Source organism: Martes martes, assembly GCF_963455335.1.
Source record: "Martes martes genome assembly, chromosome: 6".
NCBI classification, from domain to species: Eukaryota; Metazoa; Chordata; class Mammalia; order Carnivora; family Mustelidae; genus Martes; species Martes martes.
Genome location: NC_137893.1, coordinates 16,278,320 through 16,295,710, shown reverse-complemented (window position 1 = coordinate 16,295,710; position 17,391 = coordinate 16,278,320). Strand labels below are relative to the sequence as shown.

The window sequence follows — 17,391 nt, the reverse complement described above, 5'->3', positions numbered from 1 at the left end:
GTGAAAAAAAAAAAATTGAACAAGAATTTCTCAGAAAGAACTTAGTGAATTTTTATAAACTCTTTGAAGTTGTTCTTGAATGACTGAACTCATTGTCCAGAGACTCAAAGGAGCTGGAATTGGTTGGAATTTTCCACTCTTTGCCATATTCCTGGATCATAGGCATAATTTTTCAAAATATTGGTAGAGCCTGGTCCTAGTGCCAGAATGAGGGGCAGATTTTATGTAGTTTCTCCTTCGCTAACTATAATTTTAGCTGGTTTTGTTTTGATTGAAATTCTCCTGGTGGGTTTGGCTAGTTAAAGCTGGTGCTAGCTAACTTGGACCAGGGCCAGATGGCTGGAGACAGACAAGCTTACTCTGTCATTGATCACCACTGCCTTCCAACCTTTTCCTCCTGGCCGGCAGAGGTGCTCACCCTCTTGGCTACCCACTCAGAATTTAGAACAACCTCTGATGCCCCAGGCAGGTGAGTGTGGAAGTGATGTGGAAAACAGTCATCAGTCTCTAGGGGCCAGTCATGGTAGTTGTCTGTGAAAAGTTGGGTGGGGAACTTAACTGGAGGACAGCTGGCTTCTGCCATGGGGCAGAAAGGTTTCCGCCTTGACCCCCTCTATGGTGATAGGACTCCAGGGCCCCCACACAGCCATCCCATTTCACACAATCCCCCACTAGATCCAGATCCCTTCCTTTCACTCTTCAGGGCCTGCCTTGTCCTGATGATGAACTTCAGGCATGGAACTTTTTGGGAAAAATCCCTTCTCAGGCTCTTGGTGAAAACCTTAAAGGAACAGAGCAAAGGTGATCATAAATCTGGGTAGAGCAGACCTGCACACCAGTTGACTGCAGAGCCAGAAAAGCTGGGGAGAAAATTTCTGGTTACTTCTTTTATTTCCCTTTGCAGCTGTTGGTCTAGAATCCCACAGGGGGATACCCTGGAAAATGCTCAGAAGAAATCAACTTTATCTACTCTCCTTCCGAGAAACTTCTTTGAGTAGCTGCTGGTAAACCTCACCAGCTTTTTCAAAAAGTTCTTAAAAGCCACTTAACTGTGTTGGAGCACCTTTGTGGTTTCTTTCTGTTGCCTGAAGAGAAATGCAATGCACACGAGACATATAGTAGTGTCTTCCTATAATTTTACACACATACACATGCACTTTTGTATTTATAATTTCCCTCCCCATCTCTTTGCCCTAAACCTTATAATAAGCTCATTCATTTGTAACTCTACTTGGCAGCCTGATGTTTTCAGAGTAGAATTAGTGCAGTGGCTTTCCCCGGTAAAAAGAGGTAGCTTGGCAGGGGTATTGAGAGAGAGGAAAGCAAACTAGTCAGGGAATACAATACTAGAAACGTAAGCCCAGTAAACAGCGCTGACTCCTTTAGAGAAATGTTTGCTGTCTGGATGTCCCCAGCCTCTCAGCCAAGCGATGGACCGAGCCTGCAGTCCTTTAGATACAAAGATATAAGAATGCTCTGTCTCCGAATAAACAGACACTTTGTAAGGAGAGAAAAACTGGTCTGAAGAGAATTTCTCAGGCGCTTTGATCGTCTGATTGCACAAACATCGCCTCGTCAATTTTCCTCACAATCTGAGAGAGGAAGTGGCATGAATAGGAATGTGTTTGGAGCTGGAGGGTGGGGCCAGGAGGGAGAGAGACGCTTCCCCGCCACCCGAAGAGGGGGAGGCAAGAAAAGCTTCTCGAGGAACCTGCGGCGCCGTCCCTCCTCGCGTCCCTCTCCCGGCACCCTGCCCCCGGGGCAGCGCGGAACCCAGACCGCAGGAGGCGGCGGCAGCGTGCGCTCCGGCACCGCTGGAGGCGAAAAGCGCAATTCCGCGTCTCTGGCAGGAGAGGACACGGTCGTCCGCGCGGCGGACCATCTCTGGCTCCAGACCCGAGACAGCCCTCTCCAGTGTCTACGCGCAGGCGGCCGCGCGTGCCTGCGCGCACACATTCCCGCCTCCGCGCGCCGCTCCCACGCCCCGGCCCCAGAGCCTGCGACGCGCCGGATCCGCCTCCCCCGGCTGGAGCGAGAGGGTCCTCCGCGGCGTCTTTAAGGCTGCGGTCCCCGCCCCTCCCTCTTCCCCGCCCTCCCCCGCCCGTCCTCCTCGCTGTCGCCGCGGCTCCTCCCGACCTCCCCTGGAGCCGGGCTGCCGGGCGTGCGCGGCGCGCGGAGCAGGTGCGGGCGAGCCCCTCGCATGCCGCTGCCCGGCCGGAGGTGGTAGCGGCGCCGGGCGCGCTCCGCCCGCCCCTCCTCCGGGCAGCACTCGGGCTCTGGCGCGCGCGGGGACATGTCGGTGGCGACGGGCAGCAGCGAGGCGGCCGGTGGGGCCGGCGGCGGCGGCGGCGCGCGGGTTTTCTTCCAGAGTCCCCGGGGCGGCGCCGGCGGCAGCCCGGGCTCGAGCAGCGGCTCAGGCTCCTCCCGGGAGGACTCGGCGCCGGTGGCCACGGCGGCCGCGGCGGGGCAGGTTCAGCAGCAGCAGCAGCAGCAGCGACGCCACCAGCAGGGAAAAGTGACAGTGAAATACGATCGCAAGGAGCTTCGGAAGCGGCTCGTGCTGGAGGAGTGGATCGTGGAGCAGCTGGGTCAGCTGTATGGCTGCGAGGTACCTGAGCGCGGGGCCGGGAGGGTCGGGGGCCTCCCTCGCCGCACAGTGCCCACACAGGAATTCTCTGTCCCTTGGGCCCCTGACTCCCTGGGATCCAGCTCTGGGAGCGAGGCGCTGGGCGTGCTCTCTCCGGGGTGCCCTCTGGCGCCGGGGCGCGACAGTTGGGACGCCTCTGCCTGGGTCCAGATGCCCGGTGCCCGCAGAGGTGCGGGCCCCTTGGATGGCAGTAGGGAGGGCTGGGTTTTGCTAAGCACATTGCTTTTCTCGGAGCCGGGGGGCGCTTCTAGGCTCTAGCGGCAGCTCCACGCAGCGGGGCTCAGAAGGGCTCACGCCAGCTGCGCCTAACCCCACAAGAACAGTTGATACTGCTGAGATCCTAGCAATCCCGGTTTCTGTGGAGAGGGAGCAGGGAAGGGACCTGAAAGCTGCTTATCGGAGAGGATAGGTTCTGGGGATCTCAGAGGACCCCTTGGTTCCTGAAATTCTACATCAAAATCAGGAGATGAACGCTTTCCCTTTTGCAGCCAGCCCCGACGCGCGTCCCCATAATTTATCCTTGCATTTCCCCAAGCCGCACGCACACGTTGGGCTTTGTTGAAGCAGATTTTTCCCCCCTTGGTCGAGCTCGGTTACTCCCAGTGATGGGAGCCCTGTGAGAGCCTTTGGCAACCTGGAAAGGTGCCTGGATGAAAGGAAGGTAGCTCTGCGGGTGGTGTGAGCGATGCCTGGAATCCACCAGCTTCCCCTCCGCCACGACCCTGTGACTTCCCACGGTTCAGGGGCTAAGGTTCACACCCGAGTCCGACGGCTGCAGAGATGCCTGGTGTTAGGAGGAAGATTTAGAATAAGCTGTAGCAGACGTCTGCTAGAAAAATGCCTGAAGCCAAAATGATTGCCCAGGAGAGTCTTTAATAACAGCGATTCTGAATGAAGTATTGTACTTCTCTTAAGGGCGTGGAGTTTGGGAAGGGTGGGAGAATGGAGGGAATTAATAATTAAGGAGACGGCTTCTCAGTTAAAGCAGGTTTGTGTCCATAGGGCTGTTAAGGCTGTTCAGCAAAAAAAATGAGAGCCAGATGAACTCATTGGCTTTTCTCCTGGTTTGGGATATTCTGTTTTTCACACATTTTATGGCCTATTGTGAACACATCCTTTCCTTCACGTTCTCATGGCAGGAGGCAACAGCTTCCTCATTAGGGACTACTGATGAATGATTAGCATATAATGAAGCTTGACTATATGACTAATGGGCTTGTAAAAATGTATTTTTTCTCCAGACTGGCTCTTACAAAAAGGCATCTTAATTGTGTAAATAAAAACTGGCCAACACAGGAAGTGTTCCTGGGATTGATTTTTTTTTTTTTTTTTTTTTTTGTAGAAAGTTGGCAAAACTCTTGCAAGAAACACTTTGATTTAGATGGGATGACTGTTGGGTGGATGGATGTGCTCGGTCTTGCCTCTGTAGAATCCAGTTAATTTTCATTTATTTCATACTGACCTTTATACTCCATTTTGGATTTGGAGAAGATTTAATAGAAATACTGCTGTTGAAATTCACAGTGCTTGAGCAGTGCTCCTTTTTTAGGGAAGACTAATTAGGGATAGTTGGGGGGAAGCTAGAGAGTTCCGGCCCCTTAGCAGGTTGGCAAATCAAAAATTTTAAAAATTCTTCAGAATAATTGGGGGGGAAATGGTGGATTGGATGTTCACTGTACTGAATGTGTAGGTTAGAAATCTATTCGAAAGGGTAAATATGACCTTGAATCTTTTCTTTGTACATTTCGTTTCCCATTTTAGACCTTCTGACCTACAGCAAACTAGAGATTTGAGAGAGGGCTCTGTGCTGTCAGTGTGTCATTACAATGTGGCAAGTGTTCTCTTCAAGTTGTTTGCTCTGTCACTGTAGGTTGAAGGAATATTGGTCATTGAGAAGGTTGTTGGCAGTTTGTAATTAATTACCAAGCTGACGATACAGCTTCCTTTAATGACAAAAAGCATGTGGGCTCCTAAGTAGACATACAAAGAATTGTTTTCTTCCCTCTATTTCTGCACTGGTGGGGCTCTATTTTTAGCTTAGTTTCTCTGGTCTGGTAGCTTTTCCTTGCTGATGGCTTCAAGTATGTCAGCCTCTGCTCTTAATCGAGAGGGACCGTCCCTGGCTAATAGCTCTGAATTTCGTGAATACAGAGGGTAGGGACTGTCCCTTTTACACTTAAAATTGGTAATGTTGTCAAATTTTCATTGCATGCAATTGACACAGAAAGTGAATTTGCCAGACTTCAAACTGGCCAGAGGCCTGAGCTTTCTGCCAAGCTGGAGGAGATGATGAACCCATATTTAATTTCAGAAGAACGTCTATCAGGCCGGTCAACAGTTGGAAGACTTGTCCTTTTCGGAATAGAAAATAGTGATCTTTTGGAGGGGCGTAAAGCACGATATTTAAAATCAGGAGTGGGAAGGAAGAAATTCACAGAACACCTTCCTGGCTGTGGTCTTAGTTCGAAGTTTGCAGTGACCAGTCGATTCTGTATGGAGAATAATCTAAAGACGGCATGCGTGGAGTGCTTATTAGGCGCTGTTCTCGACACTGTGTGGACTAATTGATTTAGTCTTTACAACAACCCTATGAAGAGGGTGCTGTTATCTGTTTTACAGACTAGGAACCTGAAACACAGAATAAGCGGCTCTCCCAAGCCCGCAGAGCTGGTGAATGGCAGGGCCATGGGGATGGGAGTATGAACCCACAGGCTAAGCACCAGGCCTGCCTCTTAAGTTTGCAGGGGCCCAGGCAAAGAGAACAGATGGAGGCCCTCGTAGCAGAGGTCTACATATTTAAAGATAACGCGGTTATAACAAGCGTGATATAAAATTTACTCTGTCTGCCTACCTTGACAGTGATATCTCCATAGTGGCCTGGAAGGCTAAGTTTGAATTTTGAATTCTCAGACTTCCCAGGGCTCACAGCTGGCATGCAGCTGGAGAATCCCCAGGCCTTGGGTCTGCTTTCTTTTCTTCCTGCGGTACAGTCTCACCTGGGAAGAGCATTGTGTCCACTCCCATACCCACTCTCTGTCTATACTCTCTATCCCTCTTCGTCATACCTTCGGCTCAGACTAGTGGTGACAAAGCCCCCTTGGGGGGCAGATCCGGGAGGAGCCTGTTCATGCCCTGGAAATGGCTTGGTATTGGATCAGGAAACACTGGGGAGCTGTAGTGGGGCCTGAAACCAGAGGGGCAGTGCTTCTGGGTGGGTGGGTCCAGTGGGTCCTGGAAACTCTGCAGGGGGGTGGGTGTGGGGGGGGATTAGGGCCCAGGACCATGACCCTTCCTACCCAATGTAAGGGCAGTATTGCGGCACACCACATCAAACAGGCTTTTGGATATATACAGAAGTGTTTTTCTAAATTCTGAAATGCTTAGTTATGTTTATAGTTATTTTCCATTTCATCTTCTTGTACAGATAGTTAAATTTTTCAGCCAGGGATTTGGTTATAATGGAACTGTTAGAGGATGGATCTGTAGCCACATTGAAGGATTTCTGTTTTGAGACATTTTCATATCTCGTCCAAGCCCAGACAGTTTTTAAGAACATTTGAAATCTGGCACTGTATCTCCTTTGACAAGTATTGCAAGATGGGTAAGTCATAATAATTTTTTCTCATCTTGCCCAGCATCCAGATAACATCTGTACTTCCAGTGTTGCAATTTGGTTTGCTTTGGAAATAAAAGCCTGTTGTTAACCTCAGATTATTGCAATTCTTGTAGCAGCTCCCTGTAAACAGACTTGTGTGCAGAGGGCATTTCCTGGGTTACCCTGAGGGTCCACTTAGGCTTTCCCTTTGCTGCAGCTGTCTGCATTTTATTTTTTTATTTTCAAAGATTTTATTTATTCATTGGAGAGAGAGAGGCACAGCGAGAGAGGGAACACAAGCAGGTGGAGTGGGAGAGGGAGAAGCAAGCTTCCCGCCAAGCAGGGGGCCCGAGGCAGGGCTGGATCCCAGGACCCCGGGATCGTGATCTGAGCCAAGGGCAGATGCTGCTAGATGGAGCCACCTGGGCGCCCCAACTGTCTGCATTTTAAAACGTGGTTTCTGTCGTGTTATACCTTTGCCTATTCCCTGACTCCCTGTCATTGTTCATTCTGTAAATCAGTGTTTTTCCAAATGTTTTGATGGTGACCCTAGAAAGAAATACCCTTTAGATTGCTGCCGGACACATGGACACATGGACGTATGAATGACACATGGATTCACAAAGCACTGTTCAATATTACCGTGGATGCTAGAGAAAAAATGACAAGCGTCACGCAAAATAGGACTTTATTCATGTTTAAATACAATATTCTGTTCTATTTCTTTTTCCAGAATTGCTGGTTGTGACGCTCTAAGTTGATTTTAGGGGCACCTGGGTGCCTCAGTCAGTTAAGTGTCCAATGCCTGATTTTGGCTCAGGTCATGATCTCAGGGTTGTGAGATCGAGCCCCACCTCCCGCTCTGTGGGGCATGGAGCCTGCTTAAGATTCTCTCTCTCCCTCTCCCTGCCAGCTCATGCTCTTTTTCACTCTAACAAAATAAGCTAATTTAAAAAATAAATAGATTCCAAAACATTTTTGGACAGTGGCATGCAGTTTTAAAAATACTCCTCGAGGGGCACCTGGGTGGCTCAGTCAGTTAAGTGTTCAACTCTTGATTTCAGCTCAGGGCATGATCTCAGGGTGGTGAGATCGAGCCCCGCGTCAGGGTGCATGCTCAGCAGGGAGTCTGCCTGAGATTCTCTCTCTCTCCCCCTTTGTCCCTCTCCCCCTCTGTCTCTCTAGAATAAATAAATAAATCTTAAAAAAAAAATACTCCTCCAGAAAGAGAAAAACCTGAACATATGTAATAGAATTAGCTGGTGTTTATTAAATGCTCTCAATGCATCAAATATGGTTCATGTGGTCCTAGTCACAATTTCCGATATTCTCATTTTATGGGTATAGAAACTGAGTCATGGAGATGCCAGAAAGTTGCCCCAGGGCCCACGGCTGAAACGTGTCCGTGCAGGTCCATGTTCCCCCATTCCTTCCCCACGCACCGACTGCTCCTCAAGGCAGGACAGTGCTGGGCACCTTCCATGAACTTCTGCGTATTGCCTACTCCCCGGAAGTGGCTGTTGGAGCCCCTGAGTTGACTGATCTTGCGTGTACGGGGAAATCCCACCATCGGGAAGCTGTTCTTATGCCTGGATGAGGCTTCTAGTTTGAAGTTCAGGTCCTTGTTTTATATATAGAGTCCCACTCTACGGCATCACCTTCTCCTGTTCTGCTGTTTTCTTAGTACCTGAGCCAGAAGGTAGAACCTGTTGCTGAGAACTTGGTTTGTGGATTATTTGGTGAATCATCATGGGTTTGGGTATTGGGGAATGAATAGACTTTTTTAAAAACCTGCTTTTTTTTTTTTAAACCTCCATAGACACAATCTGTAAGGAATCAATGAAGCATGTCAGAAGTCTACGAATAAAAGAATTCTCCATTGCCAAGGGAAGAAAAGTACTTCACGTGCTTCCCCTTGGAACAGTGGTTAGGGAAATTCGGAGTGGAGGCGGCGGTTAAGAGAGTCAGTGCTCCACCGCTCGAGGAGCCTGAAGTCTGGTCGTGACCCAGCGTTCAGTGGTCGTGAGAGCGCAGGCGATTTCCATAACCTCTCGGAGCCTCATCTTCCCCTTCTGTTTAAGGGGATCAGCCTGCCCTTTTGGCAGGGTTGTTGTCTGGACCAGATGGGAAGGGCATGGAACATAGATCTAGAATACAGTAGGTACGCAGTTGCCCTTGTACCTGGAACCATAACCAGCCACTATCACTTATTCTCTGTCATGTGGGCAGAGGACAGGAAGGAAGAGAATACAGGGCATTCACATCTGTTTGCTGGTAGAATTTGGAGAAGATGAGTGGGTCAGGGATGTTGGTATGTGTTTGAACTTGAACGTGGGCAAATCGTCTATCATTCCCTTTTCTCCTAGAATCTTCCTTATTCTGGAAGTTCCGGTGGGTTTTCATGTATGTATGGAGAAATTAAACTTCAATCTGCGTTAATTTTCTCTGCGCCTGTCCTGGTTGCGGTAGAGCACAGTTCTTCAGTCATTAAGCATTTACTGAAATGAATGAAAAAGAGTCAATCACCAGAAAACATGTTTTAGCATTGAATGAGTTGGTGGCATTTCTTTGTTAAGAGTCACAGCTAGGAAAAGAAGAACCAGATTTATGGTTTTGTTATAGTAATCCATATCCCACTCTTGCATTATTACTGTTTTATTTCAGCGTTGTTGAAAAGTACACCTACTTTCATTGACTTATTTGCTCCAAACAGGAGTTTACAAATTGTGGTTGCAGTGCATTGATTTTTTCAGCTTAGATCGAGAGAATTCTTTTGAGAATCTGATGTTCCCCGTGTCTCCCGCCCACCCTCCTTCCCTCTGCTTCTGCTGTGCCCCTGACACACCAGCTCTGCCTCGGGTTCTCGCCTGGGATTCACATTTTTTGCTTCCAGGGTCTTTTGCTTTTCTCCCAGCTCTGAAACCACCTGGCCGTACTTGGCCAACCTTGCCTCACTGACAGCACTCCTCAGAGGAGTTCTTGTTTCGAGAGGAGGGAAGAGCCAGGTCTGCATTGTTTCTTCCCACTGTGGGCACGATCTCATTTGGCGGTTCACTCCCTAGTCTCCCCAGGCCGTGCCTGATTATTTCATGGCTGTTTCAAACCATCGTCTGTCTTTTCCAGGCAACTTTTCCCTGCTCCTCCCTTCCCTGCGGCCCAGTCCTCAGCCCCATCCTGCACCAGCCAGTGCGGACGCCCAGGGGCCTCTTCCCTTCATCACTCTCAGGCCTGGGATGGGTTTGCAGCCCAGCTCCCTGCTGGGACAGCCATTGCCTGCCATGAAAAATGCTTCCCTTCCTCAATCCTGTATCCCCTCTGGTTGCTACTCTTACTATCTATTTTTCTGGATCCTTCTCCAGACACTGTTTATGCACCACAGCTGCCCCGAGGACTGTGCTGTTCCTCAATCCAGGGGGACCTCATGAGTCTTTATTTTTCCCGGCTTCCTGCCTCTGTACGCACCCTTTGCCACTCCCTGGGGAAGCCTTTGGCTCCAGGGGCAGCCTCGCCGGGTCTCCCACTCCTCCAGCCCCCCTCTGGGTGTTCTTTCTCTGTCCATCTCTTTGGTCTGATGTTGCACAGGGTCTGTCTTTGAGCCCCTGCTCTGCCTTCCGTGATGTTTCTCCCCCTGCTCTCGCACACTCTTTCTGGGTGGTACGAATATTCCTGTGGCTTCAGTTGCTGGCCATATGCTGACAGCTCTTCAATCTGTATTTTTGCCCAGATCAGTTTTCTGAGGTCCAGACATATTCAGAGAGTTTTGAAATGGACATCTCCAGGGACACCTAAGTGGCTCAGTCGGTTAAGCATCTGCCTTCAGCTCAGGTCATGATCCTAGGGTCCAGGGATGGAGCACCACATCGGGCTCCCTACTCAGCGGGGAGCCTGCTTCTCCCTCTCCCTTGCCTGCTGCTCCCCCTGCTTGTGCTCTCTCTCTCTGTCTGTCAAATAAATAAATAAAAACTTGGGAAAAAAAAAGAAAGAAAGAAAGAAATGGACAACTGCACTTAGATGCTCCACGGAAACCTCATGGTTCCCTGGCTGGCAGATGAGTTTACCTTCCTCTGCAGACCTCCTCCTCTTCCTCTGCAATCGTGTGGCACCAGAGAAGCTGTGATCTGTCCCTGTCTACGGTCATGCTGATCCCAGAGGCACGTAGCTGCGATGCTGCCCCTGTGCCCAGCAGCTCCATTTATTGAGTTCCTACTGGATACCCCATCCTTGCAGTAACTCTGCAAGGAATAGAGCAATGGAGGGCTTGACCAATAGGCTCTGGTCAGAGGCCACGTCCCTCTGGATGGCAGAGTCAGGAATAGACAGCGGTCTCTGGTTCCCGGGCTGGGACCTCCCCCTCGGAGCCCTCCCCTCCAGCTGCCCCTCACTGTGGCCATTCAGAGTCTTTTCTGAAGTCCAGACTGGATCCTCTTACGGCCCATGGGCCTTCATGGCAAAAGATGAGCCCTCAGGCTGCAGCCAGGGCTCAGAGGCTCGCCCTGCCTGCTGCCTCGGTGGCCCCATCTCTTGCCCCCGTCCCCTCCCCGAGATCCTCATGCGGGGCAGACAGGACCCCTTCAGACTTGCTTCTCCTCCTGCCACACCATCTCTCCCTACCTCTCCTACCTCACTTGTCCACCTGTTACCTGTTCTTCAGGCTCACCCTTGGGTATCTCCTCTAGAAGCTTCTCTGGTACATCCCCTCACGGCAGGCTGGCTGACTGGCCTCCGGGAGCTTGCGCTTCCTTCCCCCTTTCTTGGAACACTTCTGTAATCCTGTCTCTTGCAGCTTCGTGAGGGTACGATCTTGGAGGTTCCCTGAGGCCCCAGTGTCTCTCACACACCTGGCGGCCCTGAGGTGTCTAGCACCTGGCCCTCAAGTGAGTGTGACCGAAACTGGTCCTCCAGACCGTCTTCTGGAACTGTGCGTTTCAGAAAGACACACCCCAATTAACTGCACTCTTGTCATTCGGCTCTGCCTGGGTTATAAGTCTACTTTTTCATTGTTGACTCAAAGTTTCGGCTCACTCCCCTGGTTGTGAATTGTATCTGTGCAGCCCTGTGAACCTGTGAACGGCAAGGAAGTGGCAACGGAATAAAGCACAGAGGCAGGGGCATGAAAGTCTTCCGAGGACGTAATCACAGGTTACTGCCATTCTTCTCTATAATTTTATATTTTCAGTATGTGCAAGAATCCTGTTTTATTTGCACGGTCATTGTTCATTTCTCTGAGAGTGGCTGTGCTTGCTGGGCCAAGAAGGGGTGAGCGCTTTTCCATCAGTAGATAAGATTCAGAGCAACAGGCTCATGCAAGTCTTATTAGGACGGGGAATGAGAGCCAAGATTCCTGCGTCTGCTTCAAAGTTTCGGCCAGTAAAGTCTCACCAGGTTTTTCCGAGTCGGGACTGGTGCTCTGGAAATCCATTTCACTGTGTAAAACCTGAGAAAAAAAGAAGACACCAGAGCGCAGGTTCATCTCTAACACATGACTTTATGGTTGAGGAAAAAAATGATCAAAGAAGGGCTTTTCCTTTTTTGAAGACTCCTTAGGGCCAACTGTGGAAGGAACTTTGGAAGATTGATGGACTGGTGGGTTGGTTGATGGGTTCATTCGTTTCCAGCAGATATTTGCAAAGATGAGGAAAGGGGACTAGGAAGCCTTTGTCCTTTAACATTGTGTAAGGGCAAAAGAAAGAGAAAGGAACTCTTTCTGTTACAGGAGAAGAATGGAGGTGTCCATTGATCGAAGCCCTTTGAGGGCAGAGCCTATGTCCTGTTCGCAGTCGTCTTAGTTCAGTACGTTCTTTTACTACATAGTGACTCTGTGCTGCTGCTTTTACTCAAAGCCCTTTCACAGGAAAGGATATGATAAATTTGTTCACTTGAAAATGTAAATGACTAAACACACTTTAATTATCTATAGGAAGTAGGGTTTTAAGTAAGACAAAGTAATCTCTTAACAAGCGAACTTCAGGAATCCAGAACAGGAATCAATGAATATATTATTTGTGGGACCTTCTTGGCATTTATGAAATCTATGGACTCAAAGCATATCCATTGCTCCCAGGATGTCATGGGAAGGACCCCGGCCTGTGGGACTTGAACTAGTTGGGCTGCTGCTTAATTAGCTTGATGATCTTGGCAAGTCATATTCATGACAGACTTCTGTTTTCAGGTTTTCTTTCCTTATCTGAAAAAAATGAGGGTAGTCTAGGGTTTTTAGGCTCTACGCTTTAGAGCTTCTATGATAAGGGTGCCCTGCACTGCGGAAAATGGGGCTTATTGAAGACAGGGTGATACTTAAAGCAGTAATTGAAGGGTCTTTCTCTCTTAAGGCAAACGTGAGACAGGCATTAGGCTAGTTCACCAAAGGAGCATCTAATTGCAGAGCTAATTCCAGTAGCTCAAGTGAGAGTGTATCCCTCCTTCCCTTGGCGTGGTCTCTTGGGTGACGTGGCTTGGATAGGAAGAATCAGATGGAGAAGCCTTTTAAAACACCCTCTTATCCTCCTCCAGCACTTCCCACTATTGACTTCCAGGTTAAATTTGAAATCTTGACACTGCTGATATCATAGGTATCCTATCCGCCTTTTAAAGAAAAATTTAATTAGGTTAACCTTTAAGAAGAGCTGGCATATTTGACTAAAAAATTTTTGGTGTCTAACTTATAATATTGGCTCTTGGGAGGCTTTTCCTTTTCCTTTATTTGTCCTTTACCTTGGCCGTTCACAATTAACCAATAGTGGTATTTATTTTTAACTTGTGTTGATATAAAATGAGCATCTGAGAGGGAAAACAGTAGCAGCTTTAGGAAATAAAAAAATTTTTTTAAAAGATGAAGTGTATAAAGTAGCCTAAAAAAGAGGCTGAATAAATCTGCATAAACAAATTGATTTTCACTGGGGAATTTATCCCTAGAATGTCATTTTATAGTTAGGTTGAGAATGAGCATGACAGAATAGAAAAAAAAATAAATTGAGATTTTTCATGCACAGTTCTGGGGGGAAGTAGAAAGCAGAATTTTTTGCTCTTAATAATATTTGTTTATTTTGTATGATGATGGAATCCATAAGGCACCATCAGATAATCCCTTTCAATCCATACAAAGACTCTGTCATATAAGTAGCTACCTCATTTTTAAAAAAGATGTATTTATTTGAAAGAGAGAGAACACATGCACGGAAGGGAGAGTCAGAGAGAGAGAGAGAGAAACTTAAGCAAACTCCCAGCCTAGTGAGGGCTCAGTTCCACAGCCCTGAGATCATGACCTGAGCTGAAATCACGAGTCAGATGCTTAAGGGACTGAGCCACCCAGGTGTCCCAGTAGCTACCTCATTTTTATTTTTTATTTTTTTTTAAAGATTTTATTTATTTATTTGACAGACAGATCACAAGTAGGCAGAGAGGCAGGCAGAGAGAGAGGAGGAAGCAGGCTCCCTGCTGAGCAGAGAGCCCGATGCGGGGCTCGATCCCAGGACGCTGGGATCATGACCTGAGCTGACGGCAGCGGCTTAAACCCACTGAGCCACCCAGGCGCCCGTAGCTACCTCATTTTTAAAACAACAGAACTGAGGCTCAAGGGCACCTGAGTGGCTCATTCATTTAAGTGTCTGACTTGGGCTCAGGTTATGATCTCAAGGTCCTGGGATCGAGCCCCAAGTCCACCCCTGTGCTCAGCGGGGAGTCTTCTTGTTCGTCTGCCCCTCCCCCTACTTGTGCTCTCTTTCTCTCTTTCAAATAAATAAAATCTTAAAAACAAATAAATAAAACAACAGAACGGAGGCTCAGAGAGGCTGAGTTCCACGCCCGAGTGTAAATTGCCAGCAAGAAAAAGAGGAAGATTCACACTTGGAAACAGTGACCTCGAGGGTCACCTCCCACCACTCTGGTCATTTCCAGCTATTCTAGAATGTTTGCCCCCGTGCCCCAAGCAGAGCTCTTCTGCCTAATCATTGGATACATTTCCAAACATGCTTCATCTTAGTCGAACAGTTTATAGGATTCCATTCTATGTTTGTTCGCAATTCATTAGATGAACCATCAACAGGATTCAGCCATTTCTTTGGAAAAATTCAAATCTATCAATTCTCAAGTATACATCACAGGAAGGGTACTGCATATTTCTTGGATGGCCAAGTCTGCACAAACAGTATACTGGAGCCCTTGCGCTCTTCAGCTGTCCACACAGATGGAGTTTTGAGGTGAAAAGTTGGAAACTCACTTTAAATAAAGCATTGGTTGCAGAGTGGGTATTTTCTCCTACCTGTTTGAAAGCATCAACTCTTACCTGTCATGTGATAGAAGTAAAGAAACGAGGCTTCTAAATAAAGTGTACAGACGTCTTACCAGCTTCTTTCGCTTCTGCTAAAGGATATTTTTGTCCTGAGCTGCTTTTTCAATCATCTGTTAATATCTTTTATATTTTATGTGTCAGTTGTACAATGGATGTAGATGCTCCATTCATTTCTGCAGATGTTAAAAGAATCCGATCTGTTTCAAACCGAAGAGGTAAGGTGTTGAGATTTCAGATTGGTAAAGATGATCTTTCTATTTGGTTCTTAGGAGCCAGCGCTCGACCTAACAATTCTAATTAGTCAGCTGGTTTTTCTTCTGTTGGTGATGGGGTGTGGCAGCTCTCTGACAAGTCAAGAGAAGATGAGTCATTGATTTGGTGCTAAAACAGGATTATGCTTGCCACAACGAAAAGAGCCTACAAATATTACAACTAAAAAATAAAATAACATGTACTATCGCTGGTAGACAAGTGCCTTTTGTTAAGCTAGAATATCCCATTTCTGCAGCAAACCCCAGATGGTTCAGCATTCAGGAATCTTCTGCCAGAAGCAGTTTATATGGATGGATGTTTAAATAAAAACGTGTGTATTTAGGTAAACAGAACATCGTCTAAACTAGCCTGAGACTTTAAAAGCATTTAGCTGCCATTCATGTCTCAAACCTCTAGGATATTCGCATGTAAAATTCAGAGAGGGAGAGTGGGCTGCACTTTGTTAAGTGAAATATCCCGAGTTTGAATTAACTCGTTGCTCTAAAGAATAAGAAAATGAGGAACTGGTCTGTTTGTCATTGACACCTTGCATGAAGCAGTTAAAGACGCTGAAGGAGGGCAAAGAATGAGGGGCACCTCCGTGGCTCAGTGGATTTAAGACTCAGGTCGTGATCTCAGGGTCCTGGGATCGAGCCCTGCATCAGGCTCTCTGCTCAGAGGGGAGCCTGCTTCCCCCCTCTCTCTCTGCCTATCTCTTTGCCTACCTGTGATCTGTCTGTCAAATAAATAAAATCTTTTAAAAAAAGATACAGAGAATACATAGAACATTTAGCAAAGTATTGATTCTCAAGTCAGTCCTTATGACGAAGCCACTGCCCCCGCCGCAGATGTGAGGCTAGGGGGGCTCTGAGCAAGTCAGGTGCGAGGCTGGGGGCTCTGAGCAGGTCTGGTGCGTGGGGTGTAGACCAGCCTTCTTCTCAAGGAATGCTGGCTGTCTTTTTCTCTCTGGCCCCACTTAAAAAATCACAACAAATGGGAAAGTTCCTATGTATGGCTTCCTGCTGATGGTAGGAAATAAGTTGTCTCATTTCAGAGATCCCTTATTGGTTTCAACCTTGGGTTTCTTTTAAATGCTTAATGCCTGGCTTGGGTGGCTCAGTGGGTTAAGCCTTTGGCTCGGGTCATGATCCCGGGTCCTGGGATGGAGCCCCGAATCGGGTTCCCTGCTCAGCGGGAAGCCTGCTTCTCTCTCTCCTTCTGCCTGCTGCCCCCCATGCTTGTGCGTGCTCTCTCTCTGATAAATAAATAAATAAAATCTTAAAAAAAATAAACGAATGCCTGGATGCCCGGCCTGGTGCGGGGCATCGCATTATAAGGGAGATGGGGCATCTCCCTGGGGCAGAAATGGGCTTGGTCAGCCCAGAAGGATGAGGCAGGCTCCCTGCACCTGCCTTTATTCACAGTATGGTTCTGAGTCGTCATCCTTGGCTTCCTTTAATTTCCCCTTTTAAATGATCTAGCCCTCTCAGGGATGTTTTGAGGATTAATAATGTTAAAAAAATCATCCCAGAAGAAGCGTGCGGTATTTATGAAAGTACCATTAGCAACATCTCTGCTCTTTTTGCCATGATCGATTCAGCCTTCTTATTACAAATACTCAAGGTAAAGATACATTCTTTGGCCAAAAAGAGAACAGAGGCTTTTGAAGTTTTTGTTTTGAAAAACAAAAAACAAAAAACATAAAACTTTTTTTTTTTTGAGAGGGCTTAGGCCATGGTTGAAAATTTTGGTCACACACCAGGATTTATGATTATGGAATAACCTTGCCAGTGTCTCGGGATAAAAAAATGTTGCCGGGCTGCTTACCTTTTCAGTTCAAGAGAATTATTGCATGTGAGTTAAGTGATAATATATCTATTATCATATAACATTAATTCTGGATCAAAATCCTTTTCATAGGTTATCTTCCATATGTGCCTGGAAAAAGGGCTGCAAAGATGAGTAATAAATATTAATAGTGTTTTTCGTGTCACTATGGGTAATTTTTATTTTGTTTACAATGTATGTAAGCCAATGAATGCATTTCTCTTATGTGAGAAATCTACGGTTTAAAAAAGCGGTGGGCGTGGGTATGCCTGTCGTCACCTGTGAGGAAAGGGCTCCCCGCCTTCAAGGACACCAGCTCCCCTGTCACAGAGCTTTACCATGTTAAGAGCAGCTTTTCTGGGGCTTTGCCTTCTCCCCTTTTTGAGGCAGCCAAGAGGTTTTTATTTTTAATTGCAAATAATTAAGGAAAAAGTAAGCTAACAATTTTGTTCGTACTCTATTCTATACCTTTGCCGACTAAGCACTGGTAACGCTTTGGGAAGTCAGGGTGTCCTTGGTAAGATTGGTTTGTCACATTCTGCATCCCTTCCTGAGATCCCCCAATCCCCTAAATGATTTTTTTTTTAAATGTGCATACAAAAGACTTACTCTTTGCGCTGTAAAGTTCTCTGGGTTTCAACAAATGCAGAGTGTCATGTGTACTCTCACAATATCACATAGAATAACAATGGAATACTATGCAGCCATCAAAAGAAATGAAATCTTGCCATTTGCAGCAACGTGGTTGGAACCAGAGGGTATTATGCTTAGCGAAATAAGCCA

At 47.4% G+C, this 17,391-nt stretch overlaps 1 protein-coding gene across 1 annotated transcript in view; it reads left to right on the top strand.

Annotated features, from left to right (window-relative positions):
• Positions 1-2,143: 2,143 nt before the first annotated feature.
• PPP1R14C (protein phosphatase 1 regulatory inhibitor subunit 14C) overlaps positions 2,144-17,391 on the top strand; it is an 80,394-nt gene continuing 65,146 nt past the window's right edge. The window contains exon 1 of the mRNA XM_080806858.1: positions 2,144-2,608. Coding sequence (XP_080662984.1) covers positions 2,294-2,608 — 315 coding nt within the window. The 5' untranslated portion in view covers positions 2,144-2,293. The remainder of the gene's footprint in view (positions 2,609-17,391) is intronic.